The sequence below is a fragment of the Miscanthus floridulus genome, chromosome 17 (assembly GCF_019320115.1).
Source record: "Miscanthus floridulus cultivar M001 chromosome 17, ASM1932011v1, whole genome shotgun sequence".
Lineage (NCBI taxonomy): Eukaryota > Viridiplantae > Streptophyta > Magnoliopsida > Poales > Poaceae > Miscanthus > Miscanthus floridulus.
The window spans coordinates 92,159,664-92,175,962 of record NC_089596.1 but is presented as its reverse complement, the minus strand read 5'-3'; the positions used below and the strand labels follow the sequence as shown (position 1 = coordinate 92,175,962).

The following is a 16,299-nucleotide window of genomic DNA, read 5'->3' as shown; positions in this document are numbered from 1 at the left end:
ATTCGACAAGATCTGTATCCGTATTCGAATCCTAGGAACTTGGCTATGAACGCGAGCATGGAGATTAAAGTCTGAGTTCGGCACGTATGTGTACTCCTCACGTACATGTACATGTAAGAGTCCATGTTCAAAACAATGCTTCGAATATGGAGGAAGGAAAAAGGAAAGCAACTCTGCTGCGATCGAAGAATTTAGGAACCATGAATTTAGGTATTTTTTTTCTGGATCTTTGGAGTCCATTTTGAGGCTATAGCCTCAAATATAGTGTTAGAGAAGAATTTTAAATTCAAAACTATAAGAGATGATGACAAATGCAAGTAAAATGGATTATGCTAATTTTCTAGCATTTATCCAAAAAAAATTGATAACTTTTAGAATATACAAGTCTTTTATAAAAAAAATCAAAACATGAAATAAATATAAGCATACAACGTAAGAGCCAGCAGCACTGCCGATCAAGACCCATACTCTGTTTTTTTGTAGTGGAAGAAAAAAAAACAGCTCCAGCTCGCTACCTTTTAGGCCTCCCAAATTTGTGGTTCTCTTATTTTCTCCTCACAATATTCATTTCTGTTGAGCCAACAACTGGCTACACAAATTCTTGTTTGCCTGTTTCACGCTCACGCATGACCTCGGCCTTCCGCCCAGTCGCCACTGCCTTATTCCTCGCTGTCGGAGATTCCCACGGCCAGATTCGGACCCCTGCACCGCCACCTCCTCCATCTGCATCGGCGCCGACACTTCCTCGCCGGCTCTCCCTCTACCGCAACACCTCCATCTCCTACACACCGTGCGCCACCCACTATGGTGTAGCTCCTCCATCTACGGCAGCACCTCCTCCATTTACAGGCTTGCTACGCCATGGGATTTGATGTGACATCCCTGGCCCTTATCACGGCACCCACTATGGTGTAGCTCAGCTGGCCATCGTGTGATCTACAATGGTGAGACTCAACACGTTCGCTGGTTGGTTTCTGGCTGATAAGCCCGGTTGATGATGGTTTGTTGTGAGAGAAAAATACTGTTGATTGGCTGATAAGTCTTGACTAAAACCAACGAGCAAACATGCTGTCAAACTCGTGTTTAAACCCGACTTGATCCGCTTATTTTTTTATCCGGAACAGTATTTTTCTCTCACAAATTCCTCCAGCATTCCTTCAAACCATCCAGATTCCTCCGAGCGAACAGACCCGGCTTGCCTAGAAGTATCTACAGTCGTGTTAGCGTGTTTAGTTGGTCACGTTAACACATGTGACGTGATCAAAGTTACGAGTCGCACGGTCTCTAACCTGACTAAAAGTACTAGTTATTGAAAATTTAGTTTTAGACATTCTCTTTTTAAAATATTATTAGTTTTTTGGTAAAATAAAAAATTCTAGCTTATAACATGGTAAAAATTGAACTGTTTAGGGAAGTAACTGGAAATTTGCGCAAAAGAGTCCGGTGAAAAAAAAAGAAAAAAAAAATAAATCAGTTTGGCATGGTAAAAAAAATGGATATAGGTAAAAGATAATTCTGTCTGATATGGTAAAAATCTAGATATAGGTGAAAAGGAGAAAAGAGTCGAGTCCGCTGAAAATAGAAAAGTAAGTTTGGCATGGTGAAAAGAATAAATCAGTTTGGCATGGTTAACAAAATGAATCGACTGCGGTGAAAATAGAAAAGAAATTCAGTTTCGCCTGGTGAAAAGAAACAAAGCGAATCGACTCCGCTGGGGATCGAACCCAGAATCTCTGGTTCCGTAGACCAGCGCCTTATCCATTGGGCCACGGAGTCGTTGTTGTCTCGAGTAACAAATGTTGTAATTTACCTTCACTACAATGAACTCGAGCAGGCACAGTGACACGCGAAGCCACGGTTAATCGAGGTCGTGCTTGTATGCGACTATGCAGTCGTCTGTCCTGGTCAGACCTCCGAACATAGCCTTAATAAGAAGCATACAGTTGTCGGTACTGTTTCATTGCTTGGGACATCCATTCAAAGCGAAATCAACGCTGCACCCAGGGTTCAAAATTTCGGCGAAATTTCGTCCGAATTTCACGAAATTCGGTAATTTCGGTGGTGGCCGAAAGAAAACTCCGAAATTTTTTAATACACTAATACATGTGCTATATAACTCTAATCTTATATTTTTCTATTGTTTATATTGCATATTCTTCTATTTAATAGATATGTAGTCATAAATCATACTAATATTTGTTTAGATCCAATTTTTTTTAGAAAAAACATACTTCATGTGCTAATCTCTAAAAAAATTTCGGCGAAATTTCGGCCAAATTTCGCGAAATTCGGTAATTTCGGTGGTGGCCGAAATTTTGGCGATACCGAAATTAAAAACCTTGGCTGCACCAAGCTCCAGCAAAGCTCGGTCCAGACGAGCCCAATCTGGCCTGGCTGTTTGGTCCAGACGAGCCCAAGCTCCAGCAAAGCTTCACTACAATCTGGCCTGGCTGGCGCTGCCACGGCGTGTCGGCCTGACATTCTTCAGTACTGTTGCTCACAATCTGGTGTTTAAATCCAAGGCTGAAGTCAGGTCGGGTGCCACGTGAGAATGTTCGGATAGTAATAATAAAATAAATTACAGAAGTCTTTGGTACTCCGCAAGATGAATTTATTAAGCCTAATTAAACCGTCACTAGCACATGTATTATGTTCGGATAGTAATAATAAAATAAATTACAGAAGTCTTTGGTACTCCGCAAGATGAATTTATTAAGCCTAATTAAACCGTCACTGGCACATAGCACCGCATTGTCAAATCATAGATTAATTATGTTTAAAAATTCATCCCGTAAATTAGTCGCAATCTGTGCAATTAGTTATTTTTGTAGTCTATATTTAATACTCTATGCATGTGTCCAAACATCCGATGAAATAAAGACTAAATTTTAGGGAAGGAACTAAACAATGCCTCACCCCTCCTAAACTTTAGTCCATATCACATCGGATGTTTGACACATACATAGAGTATTAAATATAGACTAAAAATAGCTAATTGCACATATTGCGACTAATTTGTGAGACGAATTTTTTAAGCCTAATTAGTCAATGATTTGACAATCTGGTGGTACAGTAACACATGTGCTAATGACGGATTAATTAGGTTTAATAAATTTGTCTCGTGGAGTATCGATGACTTATGTAATTTGTTTTATTATTACTATCTGAATACTCCGATGTAACACCCCGACGTGACACCCAATGTAACACCCCTAAACTTTAACCTCTAGATTTAAACCACCACCCCCCCCCCCCCCCTAAACTGAACGGGCGCTACAGTGATGCTACTGTTGCTACGGGTTTAGGACGTATATATGCTGTTTGGTAAGCTAGTGTCATCAGTACTGCCAGCCGCATGTAGTTCGGTTTCAGATGGCACGGCATCAAAGTTCAGGACGAACCAAACCAACCATTGGACCAATGGCTCTTGCTCTCGCCACAAGCAATGCCGTGCCGGAAATGCCAGGTCAAGACGGATTTGACCGAACAGGGCGCCAGAGATCCAAAAGGCCGCCCTCGTCTACGTCGGGACCGGCTGTTTCGATCGCTTTGCAAGCAAAGCAAGGGATACCTATTGCTTGCCCTGAAGATATATCAGAAATCAGATATGGTGGCACTAACGCTACTGACATCAGATGCAAAGCAAATCCGTGGATCATTTCCACACGGTTTAGTTATTGAGCTTGATGCTGACTAGACATCACTCTGACAGTGAGGCTTTGCTTTTTCGATCATCTCGCTCATGATGCATCGATATCATGGCTATATTGTATTTATTGGTTACTGCTTGAGTTTTTCCTCAGGTCGTTGATCTGCGCCGCGTTGCTTTTGGTTCACTTTCCTGTTATTAAACAATTCGTCACCCCCACTCCCATAACCTCATTCCCTTCCAAGTTCCAACCAAATTAATTCTTCTCTAATGAGTGATGAGTGCTTCAGTGCTCCTTTCAAAGACAGTGGGCTGATTTATTTATTTATTTGGATAAAAAAATCGGATCAGCAGTTCATCACAATTCACAAGAAGTCATGCAGCGTGTTCGCTGGTTGGTGCTGGTGCTGGTTTGGGCTGGCTGGTGCTGATTTTTTGTGAGAGGAAAACACTGTTGGCTGGTTGAATAAGCCTGGCTGAAACCAACAAACGAACATGGTGATGAACACAAGCGAAATCGAAGTCATGAACACAAGCTAAATCGAGAGCGAGGGTGGGACGCACTCATGCAAGGAGTTTTGCCAAGAACGAGCTCTGTTTGAGACATCTCCAATCCTCTGTACAACCAAGAAGCAACGGCATGGTGATGACTGATGAATCCATCATCCTCGACACCGGCGTTGCCACTTGCAACCACCGTTTCAAGATCAACAGCTACAACTCAACTAACCAAAAATACAAGTGCAGGAAAAGATAAGCAAGAATCTAATACAGCTAAAAGCTAGCTCTCTCCGGTGGACTGATCAACCGGGCGGCGGCTCGACAGCGGCGACGGCGCGGGGCAACAGCCAGCGGCAGCTGCGGCGCAGGGCCGGTGCCAGCGTCCGTCGTCGAAGTTCTTGGCGTAGCTGTCGGCGTCGTACTTGAAGGTGGCCGCGACGGGCGCCCTGCCGGCGTTGCTGCAGACGATGCTCTTGCTCTCCCGCACCAGCCGCCGGAGCAGCCCTCTCCACGCGCGCCGGTCGCTGCCGCGGCCGGCGTCATCCCCGCGGGCGAGCAGCTGGAAGCGCGCGGGGCTCCGGCGCACGCCCGGCGGCAGCCACGCTGGGGAGGCCATGCAGCCCGAGAAGTAGGAGGACTGGGTCGTCGGCGTGGACGGCTCGCTGTCCATGTCCAGGGCCATGGCTTGAGACTTGAGAGGAGGGGTGAGAAAGACCGAGAGAGAGAGAGAGGCGGCTGCTGAGGAAGGTGTGTGTGTCTGCTGCGCTTGCGCCAGTGTGGGATGGAGAGGTCGAGGTGGCTCACGTTCACTGCTCACTTTATATCGAGCTGCGAGACAGTACCAGCGGCCGTGCATATATGCATACCACCGTGAGTTCCCAAACTTAGGATCCAATGCTACTCTAATAAAGTATAGTATTTTCTCCGATCAGTGATCACAAATATGAATCCATCTAGTTTTGTCACAAGAGCATCATCAACATTGCCACGCTAATTTCTCTATAAAGAGTCTAACCTAAGACCCCATTTAGTACGACTCCAAACTACTCCGACTCCTTACTAAAGTACACGAGGAGCCGGAGACGGGGCGGGGCCGGAGATAATAGGGCCTAATTCAACTTGTATCTTACATGAAAAAGACAGAAAATAAAGGAAGAGAAAAAGTTGTCATTGAACCTCGCGAGAGCCGCTATTGGCCTTTCACGGCACGTGATCAAGTAGATCTCACCATGTGACCGTCTCATCGGCCCTGCGAAGTGCGAAGCTGCGAACACATGTTTCTTTCTCCCGTTTGCACCATCGTTGGCATGATTGAGGAGGAGTGAGACGTAGGTCACCGACATAGGGGAGCAGGCACCAGAGCAATTGAGTAGGGACGGGCATGGGCATGGCATGGGAGAGAGTACCGACATTGAGAGGAGGAGCATAGCCGCTAGCTTAGGGAGAACCAAAGCAGAGGCATAGCATCCGGCGACTAGGAAGAGAGAAGCTAGGGAGAGGAGATGACCCAAGAGAAGAGTGAATTTTACAAAGAGGTGAGGACCGAAAAAGAAAATTGGACTTAAAAAAACCGAACGCATGGGAACATAAATTTTTGGAATGAGGACGGATCTATTGTGCATTTTATATCTTTATTCTTATATGAATGCTTGCGCCTTCCCCTTCTATGGGCTTTATGACGTCAATCTCATGTATCCTTGTATACGCTCCGATCCTATAACTTCCTTCCTAAAAACACAACATAGTATAGGATTAACTACATAAAGTACTCAGCAAGCTCTAACCAAAGAGGGGTTTAGCTAGGGTAGGATTTTAGGGTGTTTAGGTGGGAGGAGGGTTGGTTAAGAAGGGGTTTAGGTTTCAGAAGAGAATGATCTGAATGGTATGCTGAATGCGGTAACTGGCTAGCTAGTTTTCAAAATATTGATTTGAGAAGAAAGTTGTACAAAACAGAATAAAAAGATAGGTTTAAAAAAACAAGTATTTCAAAAGAAAGGAGGTTTTAGAAGTAAGTAAAGCGGGATTTCGAAGTAGACATTCCAAATAAGAACTAACAAGATTTAAAAAAAAAGAATTTTCAAAATAAGAAAGAAATAGGATTTGAAGGGGGACTTCAAGATATGGATAAAACAAGATTTTGAAGAGGGATTCTAAGATATGGATAAAACAAGATTTTGCAGAGGGAATTCAAGATATGGATAAAGCAAGATTTTGAGGAGAGGTTTTCTAAAACAAAGGGGAAGTAGTTTTAAAACAGCAAAGAAGTCTAAAAACCCCAAACACAGCAAACAAGTCAAAACAAGAAAACATGCGAGAAGTGGTGGTTGGCCCTAGGAGAGAAGTGTTTTGAGGGATTTGATTTGGAATTTGAAAGAGGTGTCATGGTGCCACAATGAATTTAGGAAAACACAGAAACTCCAAAAAATGCATTTTAATGCAAGCTTTACAAACATTTTCAAAAATGATTTTTCATGTAAACAAGGAAACATCTTTTTAGTTTGTTGTATCATTTTTAAAAAGTTCAATTTTTTAGGGGGTTGCTGCATAAGGAAAAACATAAGGAGTTACAAATACCTTGTATTTTATAACAGAGGGAGTACATGTTTGACAATAAAACAATGTATTAGTCTTCTTTTTGATGGGATGTGGGGTGGGGTTCGGAATGAGACCGGATAGACACGACACTGAATATATATCAAGCCAAAATGCTACTCCGGCTGATAAACGTTAATAATAAATAAAAAAAAAGGAAACGGAGGTGTAGAATATCTACTAGCTTTATCCTGTATCCTTTCTGGAAAGTTGTTGATCACCCATCATTAGCAGCAATGATCACTGGAGCTTAAATGCATACTCCGTAGTTAGTGAGAGAGGACCACCCCAATTATGTGACGGTGCTTCCTATGAAAGGATCATTGCTAGCTAGCTGAAGATAGTGCCAACCCCGCTGTACACTTGCACCTAAAATGTGGACCGTACATGTAGTCTCAACTCTCAAGTACATAGACACACCACTACACCAGCTACATTATTCGGAGTGGCACAACCCACTCCAATATGCTCCTACACAGGGCTTCGGTATCAAAGGAAAAAAAAAAAGGAACATTAATTAATGATGGAGATGAATTCCAGTCACTGCACTGAAAAAGAAAGAAGGTTCCTATTGTATATAATAATAACGTTGTATATAGAGATATATACTCCGTAAGAGTTCTACTATCCCAATTCCAAATTATAAAACGTTTTAGCATTTCTAGATTCATAACTTTTGTTACGCACCTATATATATATATATATATATATATATATATATATATATATATATATATATATATATTATGTCTACATACATAATAAAATAATTTGGGACAGATGAAGTATGTGTTTTGTATTATTGGGTCAACCGAAAACTTGCTAAAATAAAATAATATGACACGCCACATAATTAGTTTTACTATAGAAACAAATTAAGCACCATTAAACATCCATTTGCATCCTTAGCTGTATATAACGGGAACCCGGCCTACCATAACACGAGCTGAGTTGCGAGTTAGTTGCATGTAACTCTTGTCTAAGTGTGAAACAAATTTGATGAAAATTTGCCAAATGTGCGCATATACTAATATAATGTTTCGGCACCTGGCAGTTAGACATTAAAATCCTGTTTGGTGAAACTCCGTCCGGCTTCAGCTCCTCCTTGCATTTTAGCAAAGGAATCGTTTTTATCCATTTTGAAATCATTATTATTTTTTATTTCACTAGCTTCACCTCCGAGCACTATAGCAAAAGCCTAAGAGCGTTTTGAGCCATGCCAAGCGGGGCTTATGACACTACAAGTCTGCGTGCAATGGAGATAAACTTATTGTCTTTTGGAAGCTCATCGTCTGGAATATACTAGGACGGGACGGCGCGCTCCGCTGCGCCCATATTATCTGCGTGAGCAGTAAAGCAGGAAGTGGGCAGTACAGTTACTGGATGAATGGAGGATGGGAAGTATTTAAAGTTTGGTTGAACAGTGTTTTCTATCAGGTAAAAAGAGGACACGTGGTTAGCGCGGTCGTCCAGCAATTTATTTGGTGTTGAAGACTAATTCCATAGCCGAACCCAACACGGCTATCCCGACCCAGACACGAGGCACCGAGTCAACACGACACATGCACTCCGGCTCCCGTGATTCCCGCTCGGCTGGCGCTTGGCTTCTGTAGCCGAAGCCAATTGATAGACTCTGCCATTTATTTGTTTCGTATATAATCGCTATAAACTATTTTTTTAATATTTTCTCCACCACTCATTTTCTCCCCATCCGGATCACAGGCAGAGTAGCAACGGCGGCGCCTCCTCCTCCTTCCCCACCGGCGGCGGTGCCTCCTACCTCACGGCGGCCGCGACAGGTTCTCCCCCACAGTGGTGGCAGCTCCTCCTTCCAACCGGTGGCCGCGGCTGCTCCTCCCCCGTGTGCCCCCGCCTCGCGCGGATGCGGTCCGGCATCTGCGCGGCGACGCGGCCCGCCTCGCTCGGATGGTGACCCCGGCGGAGGAGCGACCGCCTCGCGTGGATGCCGGCCCCGACCGTGGAGCGACTCACCTCGCGTGGAACGATCGGTACGAGGTGGCGGCCCTCTCTCTGGTAGTGGTGGCGGAGCCTGTCTCCATGCTGGTGCCGCCCTCCCCGCGGCGGCGAACTTGAAGATAGGCGGCGGATCTGGCATCTCAACGTGCGGATCCGGATTCCTCTTTACTGCAGTCTCCTACCACGGCCTCCTGATTAGTGCAGTTCGCTGCTGTTCTTGGCTGCTGGAGAGGCCCCAATTATCATCATCCTGATCAATTCATATTATTGTTTGTGTTTTTGTAAATTATTAGCCTTGATATTACTGCAAATGGTTATCAGAAGCATACTCAGGAACATAAATTGCGGCAACCTCAATCCTGAATTATCGTAAATTTATCATGACAGATTTGTTTTATTATTATAGTAATCAAATAATCAGGGCATAAAATTGTGGTAACTTCCTACTCAAATTGTAGTCCGAGCAATAAGAATTATAACAATTCCATAGTTTGCAAGCATTGCTCCAACATGTCCCTATTCAAATTATCGTAAATTACCATGGCACATGGGCCTTATTATTATAGTAACCAAATACTTCCTAGCTAGCTGCACTTTGTATTATCGTAACACGTACATGTACACACTTCGGTACCTTTGCACATGGACGCCGCGACGAACATTTGCATTATCGTAATTCAATTTATTGTAAATATCAAAATTATAGTATGCATGGTAAATTAGTGTTGTTGTGATAGCAACAAGTTTATCAGAATTTCCTGACATGACGCCAAATTCTAGTAACTACCCATCCTGATTACCGTATCCAGTCATTTAAAATATCCAAATTATTGTATGGTAAATTTTAGTTCGGAATTGCTTGACACCAAACTGTGGTAATTCTACGACCTTGCTAACGTATTCTAGTAACCATGTACTTGCTTGGCACGCACGTACGTGTAGATAATATAATAGCTATGCAAGCTTTTTAGGTAGGAAATTAAATCCAACGGTAATCATGGGCAGGCAGTAACTGTAGGTGGACCAACGTAACCGTGTGGCTCAGCACATCGGCTCATTCGCCTCCGCGGCTTCCTGTGTCAGCGGCACGGAACTGGATCGTGAGGACCAGCAGGAGACACCTGGTGCGCTGCATTGGCTGGCTACATTTTATAGCCAGCTACGTAATATACTCTCTCTATATATATCTTATGTTCTGGAGCCACAGCAGACGCCGTCATGACTCATCAAGATGACAAATTTAAAGGTCTATTTGGCTCAATTAGCACTAAAAATTAGTAGTTAAAATTAGTACTACTAGATCAAACAGGTTTGTTAATTATTAGTTGAAAAGCTACGGAGTTCCATTAGCAAGTTCGGAGTTGCTAATAGATTCTAATAGTTTATATGCACCTTCAACTTACTATCCAACCACCTATTAGCAGTTGGATCCAAACAGCCACGGCTAAAATTAGCTAGCTAAAAATTAACGACCATTAGTTATTAGTCAGCTAATTTTTAGTGTTAATGAATCCGAATACGCCCTAAGACACCATGCGATTGTGATGCCGTCTCCTATGTAAACAGAAAAACATGATCTGGAACGGGCTGCCATCAACGTTTTGGGCCGTCAGCCCGCTCGTACTGTGGCACATCGCGCGAGCCAGATGGGTCCAGTAGTCGGGCTACAATTGGGCCGGTATGGCATGGGAGAGGCGAGGCGCACGGGCTACGGATGTTTTCTCTCAGGTTGCGACGTCCGTCACGGTCCAGCTTAGTTCTTCTCGTCGGCCCGTGGAGGCGTGGAACACGCATCCCAGAGCCTGTCTGTGGCCTGGCCGTGCCCGTGCGGCGGCGGTTTGTTGCGAATTTTGCTTTGTTCATCAAAATGCCTTGCAAAATTTGTCCGGATATGTTTTCAGTTTTCACTTAACCACAATCGAATCCAATCCAAACGAAATAAATAAAAGGTTGTTAAGATTTCGGGGGGTTTACAGTGGCGCCACGCTTAAAAGCGAACGGAATCTACGGGATCTCCTCGCCCGCCCCTCCCACGGCGACGCGTGACGGACGGGGCGCAGTGGCCGCGCAGGCGCCGCCATGTCGGCCCCGCCGTCCAATACTTCGCCTCCATCTACTACTACTACTCCTGCAGCCCCAGCCCGGTCGCCTCCTTCTCCAAGCATTCCAGAGCCGTCGACCACGTCCGCTGCAGCCGCCCCGTCGCTTCCATCACCCACGGTGCCGCCGGCCGCTCCACCACCACTGCAGGCGCCAGTAGGTCCGCCGCCGCCGCTGACCCCGGTTGCTCCGCAGGCTGTTTCTCCTCTTGCTGGCCCACCGGCGGCACCTTTGCCGCCAGTGTTTCCGCCGCCTGATCCTCCGGCTTCTTCGCCTCCCGCCCCGCCGCTTCCCTCGCCACCCGTGCTGCCGTCTGCTCCGCCGGTACTTTCACCTCCACCGCTGGCGCCAGCGGCACCAACTGATCCGCCGCCGTCTTCCCCTCCACCGGCACCACCAGCTGACCCGCCGGCGCCATCTACTCCACCCCCGCAACCAACACCATCTGCTCCGCCGGCTCCTCCCCCGCAATCACCAGTGACGCCTGCTGTTCCGCCGCCGGTGGCGTCTCCTCCTACGCCGCAGCCACCGGCGACACCAACTGCACCACCGGCGTCTCCTCCAATACCGCTGCCACCGGCGACACCAGCTGCACCACCGGAGTCTCCTCCTACGCCGCAGCCACCGGTGACACCAGCTGCACCACCGGCGTCTCCTCCTATACCGCAGCCACCGGCGACAGCAGCTGCACCACCGGCGTTTCCTCCTACGCCGCAGCAACCGGCGACACCAGCTGCTCCACCGGCGTTACCTTCTATACCACCGCTGCCACCAATACCTTCTCCGCCTGCACCAGTGGCGCCGCCCACGCCGTCAGCACCGCCCCCATCTCCACCGGGGACACCCCCGCCGGTGATGCCACCGCCGTTGCCTGCGCCATCAACACCGACGCCGTCTCCGCCAGTACTCCCTCCTCCATCGGCTCCAGTGATCCCTGCGCCACCAACAACGCCCACGCCGTCCCCTCCGATCATGCCGCCTTCACCATCAACGCCCGCTCCGTCGCCTCCAGTGACGCCAGCGCCACTAACGCCATCACCGCCATCCCCTGCGGTGCCAGCACCAGCGGCACCGTCCCCTACTCCTCCCGTGACGCCGGTACCACCCGCACCCACTCCTCCATCTCCGTCAACACCAGCACCACTATTGCCGTCGCCGCCTTCTCCGGTGACGCCAGTGCCACCTCCATTGCCGTCGCCGCCTTCTCCTGTGACGCCAGTGCCACCATTGCCGTCGCCGCCTGATCCCGTGACCCCAGTGCCAGCGCCAGTGCCGTCGCCGCCTTCTCCCGTAACGCCAGTGCCACCAGTGCCGTCTCCGCCTTCTCCAGTGACGCCATCTCCATCAATACCAGCGCCACCATTGCCTTCGCCGCCTCCCCCGGCGTCGCCCGAGCCGCCAAGGCCGTCACCACCTTCTCCAGCGACTCCATCTCCCCCAGGTGTCCCGGCCCCAAACATACCACCCGCGACGCCATCATCTCCACTCCGGCCAGATCCTCCAGCGGCGCCCAGACGGCGGCCCTCGCCGTCTCCTGTTCCGCCATCTCCTCACGCCCCTCCAGCTCCTCCCGGCGCAATTCCATCGTCCCCTCCTCCTGGTGTAATCCCGTCGCCCCCAAGTGATGGCCCTTCCTCGCCGTCATTCACACCTCCGGTGCCGTCATCGCCATCATCAGCTTCAAATGGGACTGTGATCGGCGTCTCCGTGGCGGTTGCAACGGTGGTCGTCCTCGGCCTCATAGCCGGCCTCATCTACTGCTGCTCCAAGAAGCGCCGCCAACGCCGCCGCAGCGCTCCGTCCGGTACGTATGCCAACACTCCCACACCATACCGCCATACGCTTGACACGCTCGCTCTGGCTTGGCCGGTGCAAGCGCACCAACGCAGTAGCTAGCAAGCTTTAGGTTTGTGCGCGCGCGTGAGTGCGTGAGTGCGCGCAGGCGTCAAGCAACGTAAGAAATCGCGTGCCCGCACGCCGGGCCCGCGGCTCTGACGACGCATCACGACGCGCACTCGCCACTCGTGCGCCGCCGGCGTACGTCACAGCAAGAACCTTTGCCGGTGTTGGTGACGATGGCGACACGTACACCATTGACCAGAGAGCTGGTTGTTGTCTTGTTGAAGCTGAACGGCCGGCCGACCGGTTTTCAGGATAAACCGTGTGCTCTTGCTCAATGTGCCTATTCAAGGCTTCTTTTTTGAAGTGCGTGACCCATGGCAACTTTGCCGCGTAAAAGTCGATCGTTGATGAACTCGTCGACGGAAACGACAATGGCTATACAAGTGTATACAATCTAGAGTTCTCTGCGTCATTGCCCACTTTATGTGTTTGATTCTCGCATACTCTTTTCTTGTTGCATTTCTGCTTCTAGATCGACTAGACTGTTAAGTCGTCGTCACAAATCATGACCCCAGTGACGACTGCTGACCAAAAGAGGTCAAAATTCCACGTATTAGTGTTTCGCGACACTGCGATCGTCAACGATTTTTTCAGCTTAGCTTTCTGCTGTTGTTGTTCTACCAGGGTTTTCAATTTCGGTATTGCAAAAATTTCGGCCACCACCGAAACTACCGAATTTCGTGAAATTCGGCCGAAATTTCGGCGAATTTTTTTTTAGAGACTAGCACATGAAGTATGCTTTTTCTAAAAAAAACATTTAAATCTAAACAAATATTAATATGATTTATGACTACACATCTATTGAATACAAAAATATGCAATATAAACTAAAAAAAATTAAGTCTAAAGTTATATAACACATGTATTAGTGTATTACAAAATTTCGGATTTTTCTTTCGGCTACCACGAAATTACCGAATTTCACAAAATTTCGCCGAAATTTTGAACCTCTAACATCCTCACATCCTCAGGCAACGTCTACGGGCCCCGGCTGCCGGTGTCGTCGTCGCACCAGCAATCGAAACCGCCGTCGTCAGCGCCATTACAGTCCACGCCGCAGTCGTACTCGCAGCAGATGCTCGGGCATCAGTCGTGGCAGACCAGCAGCGGCAGCGGCGCGCTCTCGGGTCCCCTGCGCCCGCCGCCCCCTCCTCCGCCGGTCACGGGCGGCACGGTGTCGTACGCGGAGCTGGTCGCGGCGACGGGCGGGTTCTCGGACGCGAACCTGCTCGGGCAGGGCGGGTTCGGGCACGTGTACCGCGGCACGCTGGAGGGCGCCGCCGGCGGCGAGGAGGTGGCCATCAAGCGGCTGCGGCCCGGGAGCGGGCAGGGCGACCGCGAGTTCCGCGCCGAGGTGGAGATCATCAGCCGAGTGCACCACCGCCACCTCGTCTCCCTCGTTGGCTACTGCATCCACGGCGACCAGCGCCTGCTCGTCTACGAGTACGTGCCCAACAAGACGCTCGAGCTCCACCTGCACGGTACGTGTCCATGTCCATGTCTATGCGTAGCGTAGCTCGCTTGCGCCGGCGCAGGTTTTGTTTGGCTGCCCGCCGGTTTGCATTGCACGGGGACGGCTCGCCTGACTGACATGGTTTTGCATGCATTGTTCCAGGGAGTTGTCGCCGGGCGCTGGATTGGCAGCAGAGGTGGAGGATCGCGCTTGGCTCGGCCAAGGGATTGGCCTACTTGCACGAGGACTGTAAGTCGCAGCACTCTGCTTGTCTGAATTTTTAGACTAGTTTGGATGTGTTGATGGGACGAGACTCTGTCTTGGTATATCAGGTGATCCTAAGATTATCCACCGTGACATCAAGGCGGCAAATATACTTCTGGATTACAATTTCGAGCCCAAGGTAAGTGATTTCAGCACATATCACATCGATTTATTCTTCGCCGGTGTCTGAATTTTGGATGTCATGCATGGATGCATTTGTCTGAAAACGAGCATTTGTTGTGCAGGTTTCAGACTTTGGGTTGGCCAAGATCCAGCCCGCAGATGACACTCACGTCTCCACGCGCGTCATGGGAACCTTCGGGTAAACCCGTTGCTCCGTAACATTTATATAGTGTCAGCAAGTGACTAAGAAGTTTATGACTGTATCTAGTAGGAACTAGAAAGCATTGTCAGTGATAAACTCGTTTTTCAGATACTTGGCGCCGGAGTACGCCACCACCGGCAAAGTAACGGACCGATCCGACGTCTACTCCTTCGGAGTGGTGCTTCTGGAACTGATAACAGGGATGACGCCTGTCCTGTCACCCGAGCCAGACAACGACGAGACTCTGGTTTCTTGGGTGAGTTACCCTGAATTCTGACTCGTTGTTCTGAATTTTGACTGAATGTTCATGCAGAGCTAGGTGACTAATTCTGCCATTCTTCTGCCGGTGAATATTTTTGGTGCAGTCAAGGCCCAGGCTGACAAGAGCTCTCGAAGAGGACGTCCTAGACGAGCTGCCCGACCCGAGCCTGGGCACCGATTACGACGGCGTCGACATGCGCCGGCTCATCGCCTGCGCCGCCGCCGCGGTGCGGACCACGGCCCGGTCCCGCCCGCGGATGAGCCAGGTGACCGACCGATCGCGGCCAAGCTGCGAGACACGATTTCATTCGCTGCAGATTTTTTGCAGGAAGGTTTGCTAACATCAGTGCACGTGCTGTTTTCATTCATGGACAAAGCAGATCGTGCGGTTCCTGGAGGGGCAGATGTCGGTGGAGGCCCTGAACGCCGGCGTGGCGCCGGGGCAGAGCGAGGTCGTGGACGACGGCGGCGCGGCCGAGCAGCTGCGGCGGATGAGGCGGATGGCGTTCGTGCCGGGGACCTCCTCTACCGGAGGCTTCCGCCTCACTGAGAACATGAGCAGAAGCTACGTGAGCGAGGCGACGAGCGAGTACGGGCTGCACCCGTCGTCGTCCAGCTCCAGCGACGACGACGCCGCCACGAGCGAGGCGGCGGCCAGCGCGCACGGGGCCACGAACCGGCCGCAGACCGCCGTGTCCAGCGCCGCAGTCGCGGTGGCGGGGAGGGAAGGACAGAGGTCCGGCGAGATCGGCGCCGCCGAGGGGATTACCCGCCGCACGCGGTCGGGACACACCGACGAGTGACGCAGCGTTTTTTTTTTCTTAAAAGTTTCTTCTTGGGCTTTTTATTTAACGTTCGTTATTTAGGGGGTACACAATACAGGCAATCAGGAATTCAAGTTAGTGGTAGGATTATGTTAAAAAAAGAGGTTAGTTGTAGGATTAGAACTTTTTCTTTTTTGAAACTGATGGATTAGAACTTTTCTAGCTTGGTCATATCATTTTGGTCCAAGGGTTTGCTAGACAAAATTGGTAGTAAATTTTTTGCTCAAAGTGCAGACTTTCAGTCAGTTTTGGAGAACACAGGATATTCGAGTGAGACGTAGCGGCTTGATTCGTCCCGTGATCGAGATTTGCTGTATGGAACTTTCTTGTTAGTCACATGCGCCTTTTTTGCTTCGCTGTGCTGCCAGATAGTTAGCATCCACTGGTGGCCACTTAGTTTAAGCTTTGATTGCAATCATTGCTACACCGGCCGGTCAAATTATCTATCTCT

The 16,299-nt window shown here is 48.9% G+C and overlaps 2 protein-coding genes and 1 non-coding gene across 3 annotated transcripts; 1 reads left to right on the top strand and 2 right to left on the bottom strand.

Moving 5' to 3' along the window:
* Positions 1–1,703: 1,703 nt before the first annotated feature.
* On the bottom strand, positions 1,704–1,776 carry TRNAR-ACG (transfer RNA arginine (anticodon ACG)). Its single transcript has one exon. It is a non-coding gene; the product is annotated as a tRNA-Arg (tRNA).
* A 2,461-nt stretch (positions 1,777–4,237) lies between these two features.
* Positions 4,238–4,910, bottom strand: LOC136519019 (uncharacterized). Its single transcript, XM_066512689.1, has one exon. The coding sequence runs from the start codon at positions 4,830–4,832 to the stop codon at positions 4,431–4,433; it is 402 nt and encodes a 133-aa protein (XP_066368786.1). The 5' UTR covers positions 4,833–4,910; the 3' UTR covers positions 4,238–4,430.
* A 5,769-nt stretch (positions 4,911–10,679) lies between these two features.
* Positions 10,680–16,130, top strand: LOC136517019 (proline-rich receptor-like protein kinase PERK2). The gene is made up of 8 exons (XM_066510530.1): positions 10,680–12,623; positions 13,693–14,202; positions 14,337–14,423; positions 14,507–14,577; positions 14,684–14,760; positions 14,872–15,019; positions 15,129–15,290; positions 15,405–16,130. Exons 1-8 carry the CDS (start codon positions 10,799–10,801, stop codon positions 15,825–15,827), a joined length of 3,303 nt encoding a protein of 1,100 aa, XP_066366627.1. The 5' UTR covers positions 10,680–10,798; the 3' UTR covers positions 15,828–16,130.
* The last annotated feature ends 169 nt before the right edge of the window (positions 16,131–16,299 follow it).

What these genes read in the sequence shown, in the direction of transcription:
- LOC136519019 (XM_066512689.1), bottom strand. Translation starts at nt 4,832, where the DNA reads ATGGCCCTGGACATGGACAGCGAGCCGTCCACGCCGACGACCCAGTCC.
- LOC136517019 (XM_066510530.1), top strand. Translation starts at nt 10,799, where the DNA reads ATGTCGGCCCCGCCGTCCAATACTTCGCCTCCATCTACTACTACTACT. An exon ending in GCTCGAGCTCCACCTGCACG is followed by an intron (nt 14,203 to 14,336) that starts GTACGTGTCCAT and finishes GCATTGTTCCAG; the next exon opens with GGAGTTGTCGCCGGGCGCTG. An exon ending in CGCGTCATGGGAACCTTCGG is followed by an intron (nt 14,761 to 14,871) that starts GTAAACCCGTTG and finishes CTCGTTTTTCAG; the next exon opens with ATACTTGGCGCCGGAGTACG.